At 46.3% G+C, this 19136-nt stretch overlaps 1 protein-coding gene across 1 annotated transcript in view; it reads right to left on the bottom strand.

The window, feature by feature from the left end:
- Positions 1 to 1353: 1353 nt before the first annotated feature.
- LOC120945992 (vitellogenin-1-like) overlaps positions 1354 to 19136 on the bottom strand; it is a 147536-nt gene continuing 129753 nt past the window's right edge. Inside the window, exons 30-31 of the mRNA XM_040360642.1 lie at positions 15885 to 16043; positions 1354 to 1862 (exon numbers count right to left, since the gene is read on the bottom strand). Coding sequence (XP_040216576.1) covers positions 1738 to 1862; positions 15885 to 16043 — 284 coding nt within the window. The 3' untranslated portion in view covers positions 1354 to 1737. The remainder of the gene's footprint in view (positions 1863 to 15884; positions 16044 to 19136) is intronic.

The raw sequence follows: 19136 nt of genomic DNA, 5'->3' as shown, positions 1-19136 counted from the left end.
AAGGGGCGTGTGCCATTTAAATTAGGCGCGCTCCCGCGCCGGACCTACTGCGCATGCTCCGTTTTGAAATTCCCGCCGTGCTTTGCGCGAAGTGACATCATTTTTTCGAACGGCGACGTCTTACGCAAGAAAAAAAAATTGAAATTCGACGCGGGAATGACGGCCATACTTTAACATGGGCTGTGTAAAGTTAGGGCAGGTAAAACGAGGACAAACTTTGCGACGGGAAACTATACTAGCAACGACGTAACGAACGCGAAAAACCGTCGTGGATCTCTGTAAAACCTCATTAGCGTACCCAACGCTGGAATACGACGCAAACTCCACCCAGCGGCGGCCGAGGTACTGCATCCTAAGATCCGACGGTGTAAGACAATTACACCTGTCGGATCTTAGGGCTATCTATGCGTAACTGATTCTATGAATCAGTCGCATAGATACTCTGAGAGATACGATGGCGTTTCACAGAAACGCCGTCGTATCTCTTCTGTGAATCTGGCCCACTAGGAACACATTTAACCCTTTATTCGCCCCTGATGTTAACTCCTTCCCAGCCAGTGTCATTAGTACAGTGACTGCATATTTTTTAGCACTGATCACTGTATTAGTGTCACTAATCCCCAAAAAGTGTCAAAAGTGTCAGTTAGTGTCCGAATTGTCCGCCACATTGTCGTAGTCCCGCTATAAGCCACTGATCGCTGCCATTACTAGTAAAAAAAAAAAGTAAAATATCCCATAGTTTGTAGACGCTATAACTTTTGCGCAAACCAATCAATACCGTATTTATCGGCGTATACCGCGCACTTTTTTGCCCTTAAAATCAGGGCAAAATCGTGGGTGCGCGATATACGCTGATACCCCCTTCCCGCGCCGTGTTTGAATCACAGCGCCGACATATACCGAGCGCAGTACACTCGGGTATACTCGGGCAAGCTTGGCTGAGCTTGCCCGACTATACTGTGCTCGGTATATGTCGGCGGAGTGGTTCAAACACAGCGCGGGAAGCGGGGATTCGACTCGGAGACAGCACGGGAGGACACCATGGACACCACGATGGCCGCAGAAGGACGCCGGACAGGACAAGGCCGCCGTTGGACGCCCTTGCAAGACACCAAAACTGTAAGTATAAAACATTTTTTTTCCAGGAATTTCAGGGCTACATTAGGGGTGCGCAATATACGCCGGAGCACGTAATAGGGAGATAAATACGGTATATGCTTATTGGGATTTTTTATCAAAAATATGTAGCAGAATACATATTGGCCTAAATTTATGAATAAATTCGATTTTTTTTTTTTTTTTTTTTTATTGGATACATGTTCCCTGTAAAAAAAATATTTCTTGAGCCTATTCTGTTGCAGAATTAAATGTTTTATTAGTAGACCAAATTTTTAAAACCCACAATGTAAGTGACCTTTATATAAATGTACCAATACCATCCGAATACATATGTAAAAGTCTGAGAACACGGCATTGTATTTACATTTGTTACTGTTGCCTATTTTCTGGTGGCGTCGTCCATTTTTGGCTTATTTAAGGCTAGCCGTAGGTTGCGGAGGCCTGTCATGGGATTAGGGAAGACGTCGCCTGTGTGATGGGGAATGCTTCCTTCCAGGTAAAAGTAAAAAAATTATATTCCTGATAAACTCATAAAACTCTGACAGATAACCATCAATGGCATTGATTACACTGGCATACAAAGTCGTCATGCCAGTTTGCAGGGCTTTTAAGTTGGGATCATTGCTGGGTAGCCGAGCATTCTTCAGTACAGGCACAGCCGGTGTGAGCGTCTACGTCTTTAATCAAGTCCTCCGATGACTCTCTCGGGTTTGCTTGCCAGTCTGCCAGGCCTATGGCGGCATCTAGGAGACACAACACGAGTGATAATGAGTTAGAGAGATATCACCTCCAGAGAAAGCAAGTTTTATCACCATCTCGTACCCCCCATAACGCAATACACTGTTCCTTCTCCAATTTATGGGCTTAAAGGGGTTGTAAAGGTAATTTTTTTTCCCCTAAATTGCTTCCTTTACCTTAGTGCAGTCCTCCTTCACTTACCTCATCCTCCCATTTTGCTTTTATATGTCCTTATTTCTTCTGAGAAATCCTCACTTCCTGTTCTTCTGTCTGTAACTCCACACAGTAATGCAAGGCTTTCTCCCTGGTGTGGAGTGTCATGCTCGCTCCCTCCCTTGGACTACAGCAGAGTCAGGACGCTCTCTACGTTGCAGATAGAGAAAGGAGCTGTGTGTTAGTGGGCATCCTGACTCTCCTGTAGTCCAAGGGAGGGAGCGAGCATGACACTCCACACCAGGGAGAAAGCCTTGCATTACTGTGTGGAGTTACAGACAGAAGAACAGGAAGTGAGGATTTCTCAGAAGAAATAAGGACATTTAAAAGCAAAATGGAAGGATGAGGTAAGTGAAGGAGGACTGCACTGAGGTAAAGCTATTTAGGGAAAACATTTTTTACCTTTACAACCCCTTTAAGGTGGGTTACACACAGGCAAATTTTAGTAGCATTATCGGTTCGTCTCTGGCAATTAGCAATCATTCAAACACCTAGCACCCTATGGAGTGAAGTCTGTAGTAGTGTAAAGTGTAAATAATTATGGGCACTAGGTATCCTGTACATCCCAAATGTCCCTCTGTCCCTCTTTCCTCCTTTTGTCCCTCATTTTGGTCTGATCTCTATAGTTATATATAAAATGCACACAAAGGGGCAGATCCACAGACAGAGTACGCCGGCGTATCTACTGATAAGCCGGCGTACTTTCAAAATCCCTGCGTCGTATCTTTAGTTTGAATCCTCAAACCAAGATACAACGGCATCTGGGTTAGATCCGACAGGTGTACGTCCTCGTACGCCTTCGGATCGTAGATGCAATACTTCGGCGTCCACTGGGTGGCATTCATGTCGTTTTCCGCGTCGGGGATGCAAATTAGCTATTTCCGTCGATCCACGAACGTACGAGCGGCCGGCGCATTTTTTTACGGCGTCTCTAGTCGGCTTTTTCCGGCGTATAGTTAAAGCTGGTATTTTGCGGCGTATATTTAGACTTGTCATGTTAAGTATGGCCGTCGTTCCCGCGTCGAAATTTGAATTTTTTTTTTTTGCGTAAGTCGTCCGTGAATCGGAATTCACGGCTAAGTTAAAAAAATTACGTCGTTGCGACGTCATTTAGCGCAATTCACGGCGGGAAATTTAGAAACGGAGCATGCGCAGTTCATTCGGCGCGGGGACGCGCTTCATTTAAATGAAACACACCCCCTAATCGCCGATTTGAATTCCGCCGCCAAAGATACACTACGCCGCCGTAACTTACGGCGCAAAATCTTTAAGGATTCGAAATTACGCCAGGTAAGGTACGGCGGCGTAGCGTATCTCTGATACGCTGCGCCGATCTATTTCTATGTGGATCTGGCCCAAAGTGTTTCCAGTGCTAAACTTTCATCTGATTTCTAAATTGCTGCATTTGTAAATTCCAAAAGTCAATATAAAGGGGCGTGGCAATGGGTGTGTCCTTTGCCCGTATGCTTTTGCTGATAGATGTCCCTCATTCCCATCTCAAAAAGTTGGGAGGTATGGCTGTGTATATCTCAATTGTGTTACAAATGGGAAACTCACAAATTACTTACTAACAGCAAAAAGCAATGGCCACTACACTGTACTCCAACTTCTGGGCCTTTTGGCTGCTTTTGATACGGTTGATGACCCCCTCCTCCTTAAAAAACATTACTCCTTTGGTCTTCTTTGTGACTGTGCTCTTTGCTGGCTCTCATCCTACCCATACCTCCCAACTTTTGGTGATGGGAATGAGGGACACCTATCAGCAAAAGTAAACAGGCATAGGACACACCCCTTGCCACGCCCCCCTTAAAGGAGAATTGTACAAAAAAAAACAAGATTGGTTAAACCCACAAGTGATTTTTTTACCACTACAATTCTTTTGTATTGGCTGTTGGAATTTACAAATGCAGCAATTTAGAATTTGGATGAAATGTTTAAAGGGTCACTAAAGGAAAAATTATTTTTTGCTGAAATGACTGTTTACAGGGTATAGAGACATAATAGTTAACTTATTCCTTTTAAAAATGATTAAAAATAGATAAAAACCAATCATATAATGTACCTGCAGTTTAGTTTTGTTTTTGCTGTTGTTTCCTGGTTCTCTGATGTACAGAGACAAGGAGCCAATAGAGAGCAGTGATACTTTATCTAAAACCCCTCAGCACCAATCCAGTTTCGTTTTACACACAGTAATCACACCTCCTTGATTAGTCACCACAGTGAGAAATCTGCCAGTACTGTGGTGATCAGGAAACAGACAACCAGGAAGTGTCCAGAACAGAGAGGAATTACAGCAACATCAAAGCAAAAACGAACAATGAGGACATGAAACCAGGACTGCAGTAAGGTAAAGGAAGCTATTTAGCTAAAAAAAAAAATTCCTTTAGTGACCCTTTAGCGCTGGGAAACACTTTTTGATAGATGAAAAGTGCATTTTATATACAACTATATGGATCAGACCAAAATGAGGGACAAATGAGGAGGAAAGAGGGACAGAGGGACCAAATGAGGGACAGTCCTTTGAAATCAGGGACAGTCCTTTGAAATCAGGGACAGTTGGGAGCTGTGATCCTACCCATTCCATCACACGTTCAGTGTCACTTGCAACTCTACTTCCTCCACTCCTCTTCCTTTCTCCGTTGGGGTCCCCTAAGGTTCTGTTCTTGGACCTCTCCTATTTTCAATCTATATCTCCTCCCTGGGTCCACTAATAGCCTCCCGTGGCTTTCAATCAGTGCCGATCCTGAGCAGCGGGGGGAGGGGGTGTTCTGCTGTCGGAAATGACATCTTACATTAATGTGAGAAGCAGGGGGTGCTGACTTCTTACCTCTTCTCCCATGCTGCCAGCGAGTTGAGAAGCGGGGTGAGGGGCCGAAAATGACTTCTCACCAAGCGGCGGCCTTTAGTAATTTGGGGGGCCCTCCGCAGCTTTGTGGGGCCCTAAGCGGCTTGCATAGTGAGCCTATAGGGCAGATTGGCCCTGCTTTCAATACAGGTGCCTAGGCACACTCACATACCAGGAAGAGCACTGCTATTTTTCAGGAGGAATTACAGAAAAAAGAACAATGCACAGCACACTGCTGACATGACCAATTTGCCCATCCAATTCTTCTGGCGCTAGCAGTCAGAGCAGCAGTGCCTTAGATCTCATATTGCCCATATACAGGTGCCTAGGCACACATACCACATAGCATATTTTTCAGAAAACATTCTGGCAAAGAGAACAGCGAGCAGCACAGTAGTGACATCAAAAAATTGCATACCTCCAAACATTTTGAGATGGGAATGAGGGACACCTACTAGCAAACGTATGTAGGCATAGGACACACCCCCTTTAACCGCTTGCCAACCGCCCACTGTAGTTTTACGGCAGCAGGTCGTCTCGGCTGCGCAAAATCACGTAATATTACGTGATTTTGCATTTCAGCCACTAGGGGCCCGCACGCGCCCCTGGTGCCAAAGCGCGTGCCCCGCGGGAGCGATCACCACCAGGCACCCGCGATCGCTCGTTACAGAGCGAGAACCGGGAGCTGTGTGTGTAAACACACAGCTCCCGGTCCTGTCAGGGGGAGAAATGACTGTTCGTCTGTTCATACAATGTATGAACAGCGATCTGTCATTTCCCCATGTCAGTCCACCCCCCCTTCAGTTAGAACACACCTAGGGAACATAATTAACCCCTTCCTCGCCCCCTAGTGTTAACCCCTTCCCTGCTAGTGACATTTTTACAGTAATCAATGCATTTTTATAGCACTGATCGCTATTAAAAATGCCAATGGTCCCAAAAATGTGTCAAAAGCGTCCGATGTGTCCGCCATAATGTCACAGTACTGATATATAGATCAGACCAAAATGAGGGACAAATGAGGAGAAAAGAGGGACATTGCTCCAAATCAGGGACAGTTATGACTGTGAGCTATGAAATTGCCCAGAGCAACAGTGCCTTAGATCTCACACTGCACATACACAGGTGCTTGGGCACTCTCACTGCTATTTTTCAGGAGGAAGTCCAGCAAAGAGAAAAACAAGCAGCACATTAGTGACCTCTCCAAATCTTCTGGTGCTAGCAATCAGAGCAGCAGCACCTTAGATCTCACACTACAGATATACAGGTGCCTAGGCATACTTACATGCAAGGAAATGCACCGCTAGTTTTCAGAGGGAATTCCGGCAAAGAGAATACAGAGCAGCAAAATAATGACATCACCCAATTTCCATCCAAATCTTTTGGGGTTGCAGTCAGAGCAGCATTGCCTTATACCAGGACATGCACTGCTATTTTTCACAGGGAATTCTAGACAAAAAGAATATTTTTCCAGGTATTGCCTAGACACAATGAACATTTGTAGATGTTCCCCATAATTATCCCCAAATCATCACCTTTTTACGTTGAAGAAAAGCTGCTAAGGCACAATGCTGGTTGCCTGGTTCATCTGGATCATTCGGACCTATCAGTGGCAATATTTCCCGTATAGCGGATTGCCGCAGGTAAGCAGATAAGTAGCTAGATTCAGGATGGCGAGCGCATACTTGCGGTGGCGTAGCTTAAGGCATTTAAGCTACGCCGCCGTAAGTTAGCGAGGCAAGTACATGATTCACAATGTACTTACCTGCTAAGTTACGGCGGCGTAGCCTAAAGCGTGCGGGCGTAAGGGCGCCTAATTAAAATTTGTCTGAGGGGGCGTGTTTTACGATAATGAGGCTTGACCCGACGTGATTGACGTTTTTTTTTAACTGCGCATGCGCCGGGTGCCTACATTTCCCAGTGTGCTTTGCGGCTAAGTCCGCCGCACAGGCCTATTGATTTCAACGTGGACGTAAACGACGTAAATCCCTATTCACGGACGACTTACGCAAACGATGTAAAATTTTCGAATTTCGAAGCGGGAACGGCGGCCATACTTAACATTGACTACGCCTCCTAGGGGCAGCTTTATCTTTAGGCGGCCTATCTCTTACGCAAACGTCGTAAAATGTACTGCGACGGGCGGACGTACAGTCGTGAATAGGCGTATCTAGTGATTTGCATATTCTACGCCGACCGCAATGGAAGCGCCACCTAGCGGCCAGCCTAAATATTGCACCCTAAGATAGGACGGCGCAAGCCGTCCTATCTTAGATAGGTTTAAGTGTATCTCTGTTTGAGAATACACTTAAACTTAGGTGGGCGTAGATTCAGAGTTAGGTCGGCGTATCTACTGATACGCCGACCTAACTCTACCTGAATCTAGCTAAAGGAGTTCATTCTGACATACATGGGTTCAGATTTGTTCTTGGTCAGTTTTGAAACCAAAGTTTGCCAGGCAGATGGTATTTTCAGATGGGGGTCAACAATACAACAGCTTAAAGGTTTAATTTAAAAGTAAAATATCTCATCAATATGTGATAAAAATGTAATGAGTGACTCCACTTTGTGGCGCTACACCATGCAAGTACTGCGCTGGTCCATTTTGTGGCCGCCTTAAAGTGGACCTAGCATCAGATATAAATTTACATGTTAAAGAATAATTCCACTTTTGTTAAAAAAAAAAAAATCCCCTCTGGGTAATCTACGCTTTACAGTGGAACCTCGGATTGCGAGTAACGTGATTCACAAGCATTTAAAAAAACAATCCTGACAAGCTTGCGAGCGTTCAAGCAGGATTCAAGCTCTGGGGTGTGCAGTACCGCATTTGGCCAGAGGTGCGAGGGCGCCAGTGATGCTCGGAGACACTCTGAGGCCCCATACACACGAGAGGATTTATCCGCGGATACGGTCCAGCGGACCGTATCCGCGGATAAATCCTCTCGAGGATTTGCGCGGATTTCCATCCGATGGAGTGTACTCACCATCGAATCGAAATCTGCGCCAAAATCCTCTGGCGATGACGTGTCGCGCCGTCGCCGCGATGATGACGCGGCGACGTGCGCGACGCAGTCATATAAGGAATTCCACGCATGCATCGAATCATTACGACGCATGCGGGGGATCCCCTCGGACGGATCGATCCGGTGAGTCTGTACAGACCAGCGGATCGATCCGTGGGATCCGATTCCAGCGGATAGATTTGTTGGCATGTCAACAAATTTTTATCTGCTGGAATTCTGAAATATCCGCGGATAAAGATCCGCTGGAATGTACACACCATAGAATCTATCCGCTGAAACCGATCCGCTGAGATTTTTCAGCGGATGGATTCTATCGTGTGTATGGGGCCTGAGACGCTCAGAGACACTTGGAGACAGTTGAAAATACTCGGAGACACTCCGTTCCTGAATGTCCCCGAGTGTCTCTGAGCATCTCTGAGTGGTCTCCGATCGCCTTTGAGTGTTTCCGAGTGTCTCCAGCGCCCCTGCACCTCCGGCCACATGCGGTACTGCATTTACAAGCAATGGCTGTGGAACGGATTTTCTAAGTTTCCATTATTTCCTATGGGGATACTCGTTTTGATATACAAGTGCTTTGGATTACAAGCATGATTCTGGAACAAATTATGCTTGTAATTCAAGTTATTACTGTATTGCCAAAAGTATTGGGACGCCTGCCCTTACACATACATGAACTTTAATGGCATCCCAGTCTTAGTTCGTAGGGTTCAATATTGAGTTGGCCCACCCTTAACAGCTATAACAGCTTCAACTCTTCTGGGAAGGCTGTCCACAAGGTTTAGGAATGTGTCTATGGGAATGTTTGACTATCCTTCCAGAAGCACTGATTTTGGAGAGAAGGCCTGGCTCGCAGTTTCCTTTCTAATTCATCCTAAAGGTGTTCTATTGAGTTGAGGTTCAGGCTAGTCAAGTTCTTCCACCTCAAACTCGCTCATCCATGTCTTTATGGACATTGCTTTGTGCACTGGTCCAAATCATTTGGTGGAGGGGGGATTATGGTGTGGGGTTGTGTAACGGAATGGCCCGTGACACCCAGAGACCTTTGAAGGATGTGGGGTACTCCTGTGCCAGCGTCACTAATGACTCTTGGGTCTAGGGTCACCCTGTGCCCCTTTTGGGCATAGGGTGACTGATAAATGATAATTCATGTTTTGCAGGATATCTTGGAATATTACAAGTTGTTAAAGTCTGACTCCAAATGGAGTGTTTTCATTCAATAGGGGGACACATGCTTTTGAGGTGTTAATTGCGTCTGCTCCTAGACATTCCATTGTGTGATGCTAAAACAGTTTTGTGTCCATTGTGCTAATTAGGTCTGCTCCCAAGACCTTTCATTATGTATGCTAATAACACTGTTTGTGTGAAAAGTATAAGATGTGGAATGTGACTTGTCAAGCTGTATGCGGAGACAGGCTGTCTGGATAATGACAAATAATTAACTCAACTGAATGTCATTGTCTAAGAGAAGGTGTATTGAAGCCCCCCCCCATTGTGTGATGTGTGGGTGGAGTGTGTCTGTGTCCCTGTGATTAACTGTAACATGCTTGTACTGTATATAAGAAAGCTAAGATACCATTAAAAGTATTCATTCATACATTTTGAAACCAGAGAACAGAGCGTATGTCTCGTTTATTCTTGGGAAATCCATATGGATCGTGTCTGCTGGATTGTTGGAGTGTCGGATAAGCTGTCGTGGGTTGATGGAATGGAAAATCGTAAACGGTGGTGACCGTTACAGGTTGTTTTTTAGGGTTTGAGCATGGCCCCTTAGTTCCAGTGAAGGGAACTCTTAAGACGTTGGCATACCAAGACACTTTGGACAATTTCATGCTCCCAACTTTGTGGGAACAGTTTGGGGACGGCCCCTTCCTGTTCCAATATGACTGCACACCAGTGCACAAAGCAAGGTCCATAAAGACATGGATGAGTGAGTTTGGGGTGCAGGAACTTGACTGGCTTACCTCCAACCCGATAGAACATCTGAGACTGACCTCACAAATGCGCTTCTGGAAGAATGGTCATACATTCCAATAGACACACTCCTAAACCTTGTGGACAACCTTCCCATAAGAGTTGAAGCTGTTATAGCTGCAAATGGGGGGCCAACTCAATATTGAACCCTACAGACTAAGACTGGGATGCCATTAAAGTTCATGTGCGTGTATAGGCAGGCGTCCCAATACTTTTGGTAATACAGTGGAACTTTTAGGCACCTACCTACAAACTGCTTGCATGAAAAAAAGAAATGCATAGTGATTCAGCATTAGGTATTGACACATCTTCCAGGAAAGAGTATATAGAGTCCTAAGAGAAACGAATGGCGCGTATACACGATCGGACAATACGACAACAAAAGCGTGGATTTTTTTCCTGACGGACGTTGGCTCAAACTTGTCTTGCATACACACGGTCACACAAATGTTGACGGAAATTCCGATCGCCAAGAACGCGGTCACGTACAACACTACGACGGCACTATAAAAGGGAAGTTCAATACCAGTCATGTTAGTAGAAGTTTGGTGAGAGACGATTTGCGCTTTTCAGTCCGTTACAGCGTGACGAATGTGCCATCTCCATTACGAACGCCAGTTTTACCAGACCAAGGGCTTCCGTCTCGTACTTGATGCAGAGCATGCGTGGAATTTTGTGCGCCGGAATTGTCTACACACGATTGGAATTTACAAGAATGGATTCAAATTTTTGTTGTCGGAAATTCCGACAAAAAATGTCCGATGGGGCCTACACACGGTTGGAATTTCCGACAACAAGCTCCCATCGAACATTTGTTGTTGGAAACTCCGAGCGTGTGTGCGTGGCATAAGGCCCTACGGACTAAGACTGGGATGCCATTAAAGTTCATGTGTGTGTAAAGACAGGTGTCCCAATACCTTTGAAGATACAGTATATATAAAAAGGGTAGTAACTGATTAACCACTTAAGGACCGCCTCCTGCACATATACGTCAGCAGAATGGCACGGCTGGGCACAAGCACGTACCTGTACGTCCTCTTTAAGTGCCCAGCCGTGACCTGGTCCGAAGATCCGTGACCGCGGGCGCGGGACCCACGGACCCGATCGCCGCTGTAGTCCCGGAGCTGAAGAACGAGGAGTGCTGTGTGTAAACACAGCTTCCCCGTTTTTCACTGTGGCGCTGTCATTGATTGTGTGTTCCCTGATATAGGGAAACACGATCAATGATGTCACACGTCCAGCCCCGCCCCCCACAGTTAGAAAACACATATGAGGTCACACTTAACCCCTTCAGCGCCCCCTAGTGGTTAACTCCCAAACTGCAATTGTCATTTTCACAGTAAACAATGCATTTTTATAGCATTTTTTGCTGTGAAAATGACAATTGTCCCAAAATGTGTCAAAATTGTCCGATGTGTCCATTATAATGTCGCGGTCACGAAAAATCGCTGATCGCCATTAGTAGTAAAATTAGTAGTAAAAAAAAATATTAATAAAAATGCAATAAAACTATCCCCTATTTTGTACATTTTGCGCAAACCAATCGATAAACGCTTTATTGCGATTTTTTTTTACCAAAAATAGGTAGAAGAATACATATCGGCCTAAACTGAGGAAAAAATACGTTTTTTTTATATATTTTTGGGGGATAATTATTATCAACAAAAAGGAAAAAATATTGCATTTTTATTTAAAATTGTCGCTCTATTTTTGTTTATAGCGCAAAAAATATAAACCGCAGAGGTGATCAAATACCACCAAAAAAAAACTCTGTGGGAAAAAAAGGACGCCAATTTTGTTTGGGAGCCACATCGCACGACCGCGCAATTGTCAGTTAAAGCGACGCAGTGCCGAATCTCAAAAACTGTCCGGTCCTGCATTTTTGTACGGGTCTTAAGTGGTTAAGGAAGTCATCTATCAGAGTGCAATAAATGTATACACTCATTATCTATAATTTTCTGAATTTTTCTGCCATTTATTACAGTTGGGTGCAGAAGGTGGCACTGTGATTCTACCTTATAGCGGTGTTTGAGTTATAAGGAAAAATCCAAGAAACAAAACATTACGAATGCTTGTGAGTGAACGCAGCTCCCGCTGTACACCGGATTACTGGAGTTTTTCTGCTTACAGTCCTGCTATGAGGAAATCCAACAGACGCTATTTAGTGCATAACATAGCCCCATTATCACTGTATAAGGTCTACACATTGACTCTAAATGTGCCCCTTGGGCTTGCCGTAGACTCCTGACGCCAACAGCCATACACGCACACTACTCCTGATCCTCCTCCCGTCTCCATAGATGAGTGAACTGTTGGACTCGCTCCCAGGTAGGTTTCCTCAACAAGTTAAAAAAAAATCAATAACACGCAATATGTAGACTTCTGACAGACACACCGTACCGTATGGTGCTGGGGCACCATGCAGTTTGGCACAATCGAAAATGTGCGCCTTTGTAGAGTAATGGGGGCGCCGTTTCCAAAATGTGTGGCAAAAATCGTTTTTTTTTTTTTTTGTGCTTTATCATGTATTCTGGACAGGACGGGGCAGATCCACAGAGATCTGCACCCGCGCAGCGTATCAGAGATACGCTACGCCGCCGTATCTTACCTGGCTTTAAATCAAATCCTGGAAGAATTTGCGGCGTAAGTTACGGCGGCGTAGTGTATTTCTGGCGTCGGAATTCAAATTGCCGATTAGGGGGCGTGATTCATTTAAATTAAGCGCTTCCCCGCACAGAATGAACTGCGCATTCTCTGGCCCAGATTCTCATACATCCGCGCTGCTCCTGGGCAGCGTAATGTATGAGCTCTACGTTTCACCGCCGCAGGTCTACAGGTTTAAATCCTGATTCTCAGAACACTTACCTGTAAACTTGCGGCGGTGTAGCGTTAGATTGCTCGGCGCAAGCCCGCCCAATTCAAATGGGGCGGGCACCATTTAAATTAGGCGCGCTCCCGCGCCGAGCGTACTGCGCATGCTCCGTCGGGTAAATTACCCGAAGTGCATTGCGCTAAATGACGTCGCCCCGACGTCATTTGCCTAGATGTATAAGTAAATGGCGTCCAGCGCCATTCACGGACGTCTTACGCAAACGACGTAATTTTTATTCAATTCGACGCGGGAACGACGGCCATAGTTAACATTGGTTGCGCCTGCTAATTAGCAGGGGCAACCTTACGCGTCGGGTACGCTACGCAAACGACGTTAATTCGCTGCGTCGACCTCGCGTATGTTCGGGAATCGCCGTACTTACCTCATTTGCATAGACAACGGGGAAAAGGGACGATGCGACACCTAGCGGCGGGAAAAAAAATTACTTTTAAGATCTGACAGCGTAACAGCCTTACGCTTGTCAGATCTAATGGGTACCTATGCGAAACTGATTCTGAGAATCAGTCGCATAGATACCCGGGGCCAGATGAGGTGTTACGACGGCGCTAATGGTGTTGCGCCGTCGTAACGCCTTTGAGAATCTGGGCCTCTGTTTCTAAATTTCCCGCCGTGCATTGCGCTAAATGACGTCGCAACGACGTAATTTTTTTTAACTTAGACGTGATTTACGTCCATCCCGATTCACGGACGTCTTACGCAAAAAAATAAATTCAAATTTAGACGCGGGAATGACGGCCATACTTAACATGGCAAGTCTAACTATACGCCGCAAAATAGCAGCTTTAACTATACGCCGGAAAAAGCCGACTAGAGACGACGTAAGAGAATGCGACGGCCGCGCGTACCTTCGTGGATCGTCGGAAATAGCTAATTTGCATATCCGACGCGGAAAACTACGTGAACGCCACCCAGCGGACGCCGAAGTATTGCATTTTAGATCCGAAGGCGTACGAGGACGTATACCTGTCGGATCTAACCCAGATGCCGTTGTATCTTGGTTTGAGGATTCAAACTAAAGATACGACGCGGGAAATTTGAAAGTACGCCGGCATATCAGTAGATACGCCGGCGTACTCTGTCTGTGGATCTGGCCCGATGTCTTTAATATAATTGAACCCTGGGCAAAAAATGTCATGGGGCCCCCAATGCAATTTTGCTCTCCACCTGCTCTGAGACATACAATAAATATCAGCTAGACTTAAAATCAGTTTACTGTATCAGATCAGGCAGCAATTGCGATTGGTTGCCAGAGGTTACAGCATATCATTACCACTTACTGACTGGTTGCTAGAGGTTACAGCACACATTATGGCTCACTGATTGGTTGCTAGAGGTTACAGCACATCATCTCTTCACTTCAGAGGGGCATGATATACCGTATTTATCGGCGTATACTTTTGAAAATCAGGGCAAAATCGTGGGTGCGCGATATACGCCGATACCCGCTTTCCCGCGCCGAGTTTGAATACTGCGCCGGCATATACCGAGCGCAGTACACTCGTGTATAGTCGGGCAGTCTCGGCTCCTCCCGCGCTCACGTCCTGGACGTACAGGACGTGAGCGCGACAGTAGCCGAGCCTGCCCGAGTGTACTGCGCTCGGTATATGCCGGCGCAGTATTCAAACTCCGTGCGGGAAACGAGCGAGGAGGACGCCGCAGAAGGACGCCGTACCCGATAAAGAGGACACCCGAAGCCGCAGACGGACGCCGGACCCGATGGACGCCGCGCAAGACACCAAAAGTGTAAGTACAAAATCCTTTTTTCCACAGGAATTTCTGGCCAACTTTCTGGCCAACTACGCGGGAGCGCGCTATACCCCAATAAATACGGTACATATGAATGCCGCCTTTATTTACATATCAATGCCGCCAGCCGCCACTATTTACATTTCAATGACGGTTATTTACATGTAAACACAGGGGCCCGGATTCACGTAGAGCCGCGTAAAATTGTGCGGGCGTAACGTATCTGATTTACGTTACGCCTCCGCAACCTACACGGGCAAGTGCTGTATTCTCAAAGCACTTGCTCCGTAAGTTGCGGCGGCGTAGCGTAAATCGGTCGGCGTAAGCCCGCCTAATTCAAATTTGGATCAGGGGGGCGTGTCTTATGCAAAACTACAGTGACCCGACGTGATTGACGTTTTTGCGGAACGGCACATGCGCCGTCTGTGAAATTTCCCAGTGTGTATTGCTCCAAAGTACGCCGCAAGGACGTCATTGGTTTCGACGTGAACGTAAATGACGTCCAGCCCCATTCACGGACGACTTACGCAAACGACGTAACTTTTTCAAATTTCGACGCGGGAACGATGGCCATACTTAACATTGGCTGCGCCTCATATAGCAGGGGCAACTTTACGCCGGGAAAAGCCTAACGTAAACGTCGTAACTTTACTGCGTCGGCCGCGCGTACGTTCGGGAATTCGCGTATCTAGCTAATTTGCATACTTGACGCGGAATTTGACGGAAGCGCCACCTAGCGGTAAAAAAAAAAATGCAGTTAAGATCCGACGGCGTAAGAGACTTACGCCTGTCGGATCTAATGGATATCTATGCGTAACTGATTCTAAGAATCAGTCGCATAGATACGACGGGTCAGATGGCGCTGCGCCGTCGTAAGTCCTTTGAGAATCTGGGCCAAAGTCTGCAGGTGAATCATCTGTACACAAAAATTGAAAATTCGTATATTCAAAATTTCAAAAATTAAAAATTAGAAATTTTGAAAATTCTAAATTCGGAAATGAAAAATTCGAAAATGAAAAATTTGAAAATGAAAAATTTGAAATTTCGAAAACTGAGGTATTCTCCATATGGGAGGGGTTATAGATCTACACCACCCAAGCCTGACTTTGACTATAAATGAATCTTTACTAACTATATGTGAGTTGCCAATTTGGTGTTTTTATTAATACATGTACTTTACTACACTCAGATTGTGCCCTCTAATTGTTGTTTTATTTGAACATAGAAGAAAGAAAGCCTAAAAACGAAAACTAACGCAGCCATAACATCTAAGAATTGATAAGCTGCAATATGATACATGTTTGTTTGTTACATGTGTCCATTATATTTCACTTACCTTTAGGAAGACAGTGGAAGGCGACGGGGAACGGTGTCCTTGCTGTTGGGTGACAGCCCTTCACACACGTCAATACCGGCTCTGCAGAATAACATGTTGATTGGCGTTCATCAATGAGCTGATCTTCCAGCATCATGTACTGGCGTGTCAGGGCACAGCCTGGAATAGAATGGGAGGAGCTTTGTGATGATAGAAGAATACCGTCTCCTTATTCCCATTTCATGTCAGCAACTCTGACAAATATTTTTATAATGTATATTAGACATGTGCGCATTCATTTCATTCCCAATCAAAATTTGGGGCCAGATCCACATAGATCTGCACAGGCACAGCGTATCCAAGATACGCTACGCCGCCGTAACTTACTTGGCTTTGTTTCAAATCCACAACGAATTTGCGCCGTAAGTTACGGCGGCGTAGTGTATTTCTGGCGGCGGAATTCACATCGGCGATTAGGGGGGCGTGATTCATTTAAATGAAGCGCGTCCCCGCGCCGAATGAACTGCGCATGCTCCGTTTCTAAATTTCCCGCCGTGCATTGCGGGAAATGACGTCGCAAGGACGTCATTTTTTAAACTTATACGTGATTTACGTCCATCCCGATTCACGGACGACTTGCGCAAAAAAAAAAAAATTCAAATTTCGACACGGGAACGACGACCATACTTAACATGGCAAGTCTAACTATACGCCGCAAAATAGCAGCTTTAACTATACGCCGGAAAAAGCCGACTAGAGACGACGTAAGAGAATGCGACGGCCGCGCGTATGTTCGTGGATCGTTGGAAATAGCTAATTTGCATACCCGACGTGGAAAACGACGTGAACGCCACCCAGCGGACGCCGAAGTATTGCATTTTAGATCCGACAGGCGTACGAGGACGTATACCTGTCGGATCTAACCCAGATGCCGTCGTATCTTGTTTTGAGGATTCAAACCAAAGATACGACGCGGGTAATTTGAAAGTACGCCGGCGTATCAGTAGATACGCCGGCGTACTCGCTCTGTGTATCTGGCCCTTAGACTCTTTTTTTGTTATTTGGGAATTCAGATGTATCCGAATTTTCGAATTACAATAGTAACGAATTTAAGCGAATCCGAAATAACAAAATGAAAATTTGGGGCAAATTTGGATAGTTTTCAAATAGAATTCGGATAGTTTTCTAATCGAATTCAAATTGTTTTCAAATCATAGTTTCATAGGGGCCGATCCTCGTACAGCGGCGCATTTATGCGCCGGGCGTAGCGTACCTAAGATACACTACGCCGCCATAACTTACTTTTTTTTTTGAATCCACAAAGAATTTGCGCCGTAAGATACGGCGGCGTAGTGTATATTTGGCGGCATAAGGGCGCGGAATTCAAATGGATGTAATGGGGGCGTGCTTTATGTAAATACGTCGCGACCCGACGTAAACAACGTTTTTTTTTCAACTGCGCATGCGCCGTCAGTGGGGGTATCCCAGTGCGCATGCTCGAAATTAACCCGGAACAAGCCAATGCTTACGACGGTGACGTCATTCTACGCAAATCCCTATTCGCGAAACGACTTACGCAAACGACGTAAAAATTTCAAATTTCGACGCGGGAACGAAGGCCATACTTAACATTGAGTACGCCTCATAACAGCAGCTTTAACTATACGCCGGAAAAAGCCGAACGCAAACGGCGTAAAAAAATGCGCCGGACGGATCGTGGATCGCCGTAACTAGCTAATTTGCATACTGGACGCGGAATTCGACGGAAATGCCACCTAGCGGCCGCCGAAAAATTGCAGCATAGATCCGACGGCGCACTAAGACGTACGCCTGTCGGATCTAGCCGAGATGCCGTCGTATCTTGTTTTGTGGATACAAAACAAAGATACGACGTGCAAAATTTTAAATTACGCCGGCGTATCTCTTGATAATACCTTTGTGGATCTGCCCCATAGTAGGTAAAGTTGAATAAAGACAATAGTCCATCCAGTTCAACCTGTGTAGATGTATATGTGTATCAATGTGAATAATCATTTCCCATATCCCTGTATATTGTGTTCACTAAGATGCCCGTCCAAGAGTCTTTTACCACTTAGAGCCGGTTCACACTGGGGCGAACTGGGATCTGACTTCAAGACGCCCCAAGTCGCGCGGTCGAGAAAATGAATGAAAGTGAATGGGACCCGTCTTAATGTACACTACTGAAGTCGCTCCGACATAAGGGGGCGGGGTAATTATTTCATCACCACCCGGAGCATGCTGGGACTGTGACGTCATAAGAGGCCTATATAAATCGCCGAGCACCGCACACCCGGCATTACAGCGGGAGGGAGCATCGAGTCAACATCGAAGAGGAGAAGAGGGAAGAAGGCGACGCAGAAGACCCGGCCCCCACTGGTGAAAGAGCTGAAAGAAGACAGCGGTGGTGCCCGGCAGAAGAGAAAAAGAACCGGAGAGCGGGAGAAGAGAGCGGAGAAGTCGGAAGACCCCCCGAAGTCGGAAGAAAACCCCCCGAAGTCGGAAGAATGGAGAAGACCGGCCCCCCCCCTGGTGAAAGAGCTGAAAGAAGACAGCGGTGGTGCCCGGCAGAAGGGAGAAGTCGGAAGACCCCCGAAGTCGGAAGAAGACCCCCGGATCTGCCTAATAAACTACTTTAAAAACCTGTGTAGTGTTTTTTGTTGACATTTTTCTTCCACCAGGTGAATGGGTAGGGGTACGATGTACCCCATACTCATTCACATAGGGTGGGGAGCCTGGATCTGGGGGTCCCCTTATTAAAGGGGGCTCCCAGATTCCGATAAGCCCCCCGCCCGCAGACCCCGACAACCAACGGCCAGGGTTGTCGGTAAGAGGTCCTTGTCCCCATCAACATGGGGACAAGGTGCTTTGGTGTGGGGGGGGGGGGCACAGGGCGCCCCCCCCTGCCCCAAAGAACCCCCCCATGTTGAGGGCATGCCGCCTGGTACGGTTCAGGAGGGTTGGGGGCTCTCGCCCATCCCCACCCCCTTTCCTGACCGGGCGTTCTGCGTGCTCGCATAAGGGTCTGGTGTGGATTTGGGGGGGCTGTTTTTCCGCATAGGGGGTTCCCCTTGAAATTCATACCAGACCTTAGGGCCTGGTATGCTCCTAGAGGGGGAACCCATGACGTTTTTTTATTTAAAATTTGCCATCGTGTTCCCCCTTCTGGAGGCGACTTCAAGTTGTGTTGTGGTCGCGTTGTGATTCATACTCAAGTCGTGTTCAAGTTGCCTCCCAAAGTCGCGCTGAAAGTCG

Source organism: Rana temporaria, chromosome 7, assembly GCF_905171775.1.
Source record: "Rana temporaria chromosome 7, aRanTem1.1, whole genome shotgun sequence".
NCBI classification, from domain to species: Eukaryota; Metazoa; Chordata; class Amphibia; order Anura; family Ranidae; genus Rana; species Rana temporaria.
The sequence above is the reverse complement of the archived record's forward strand: the minus strand, read 5'-3'. Positions and strand labels throughout refer to the sequence as shown.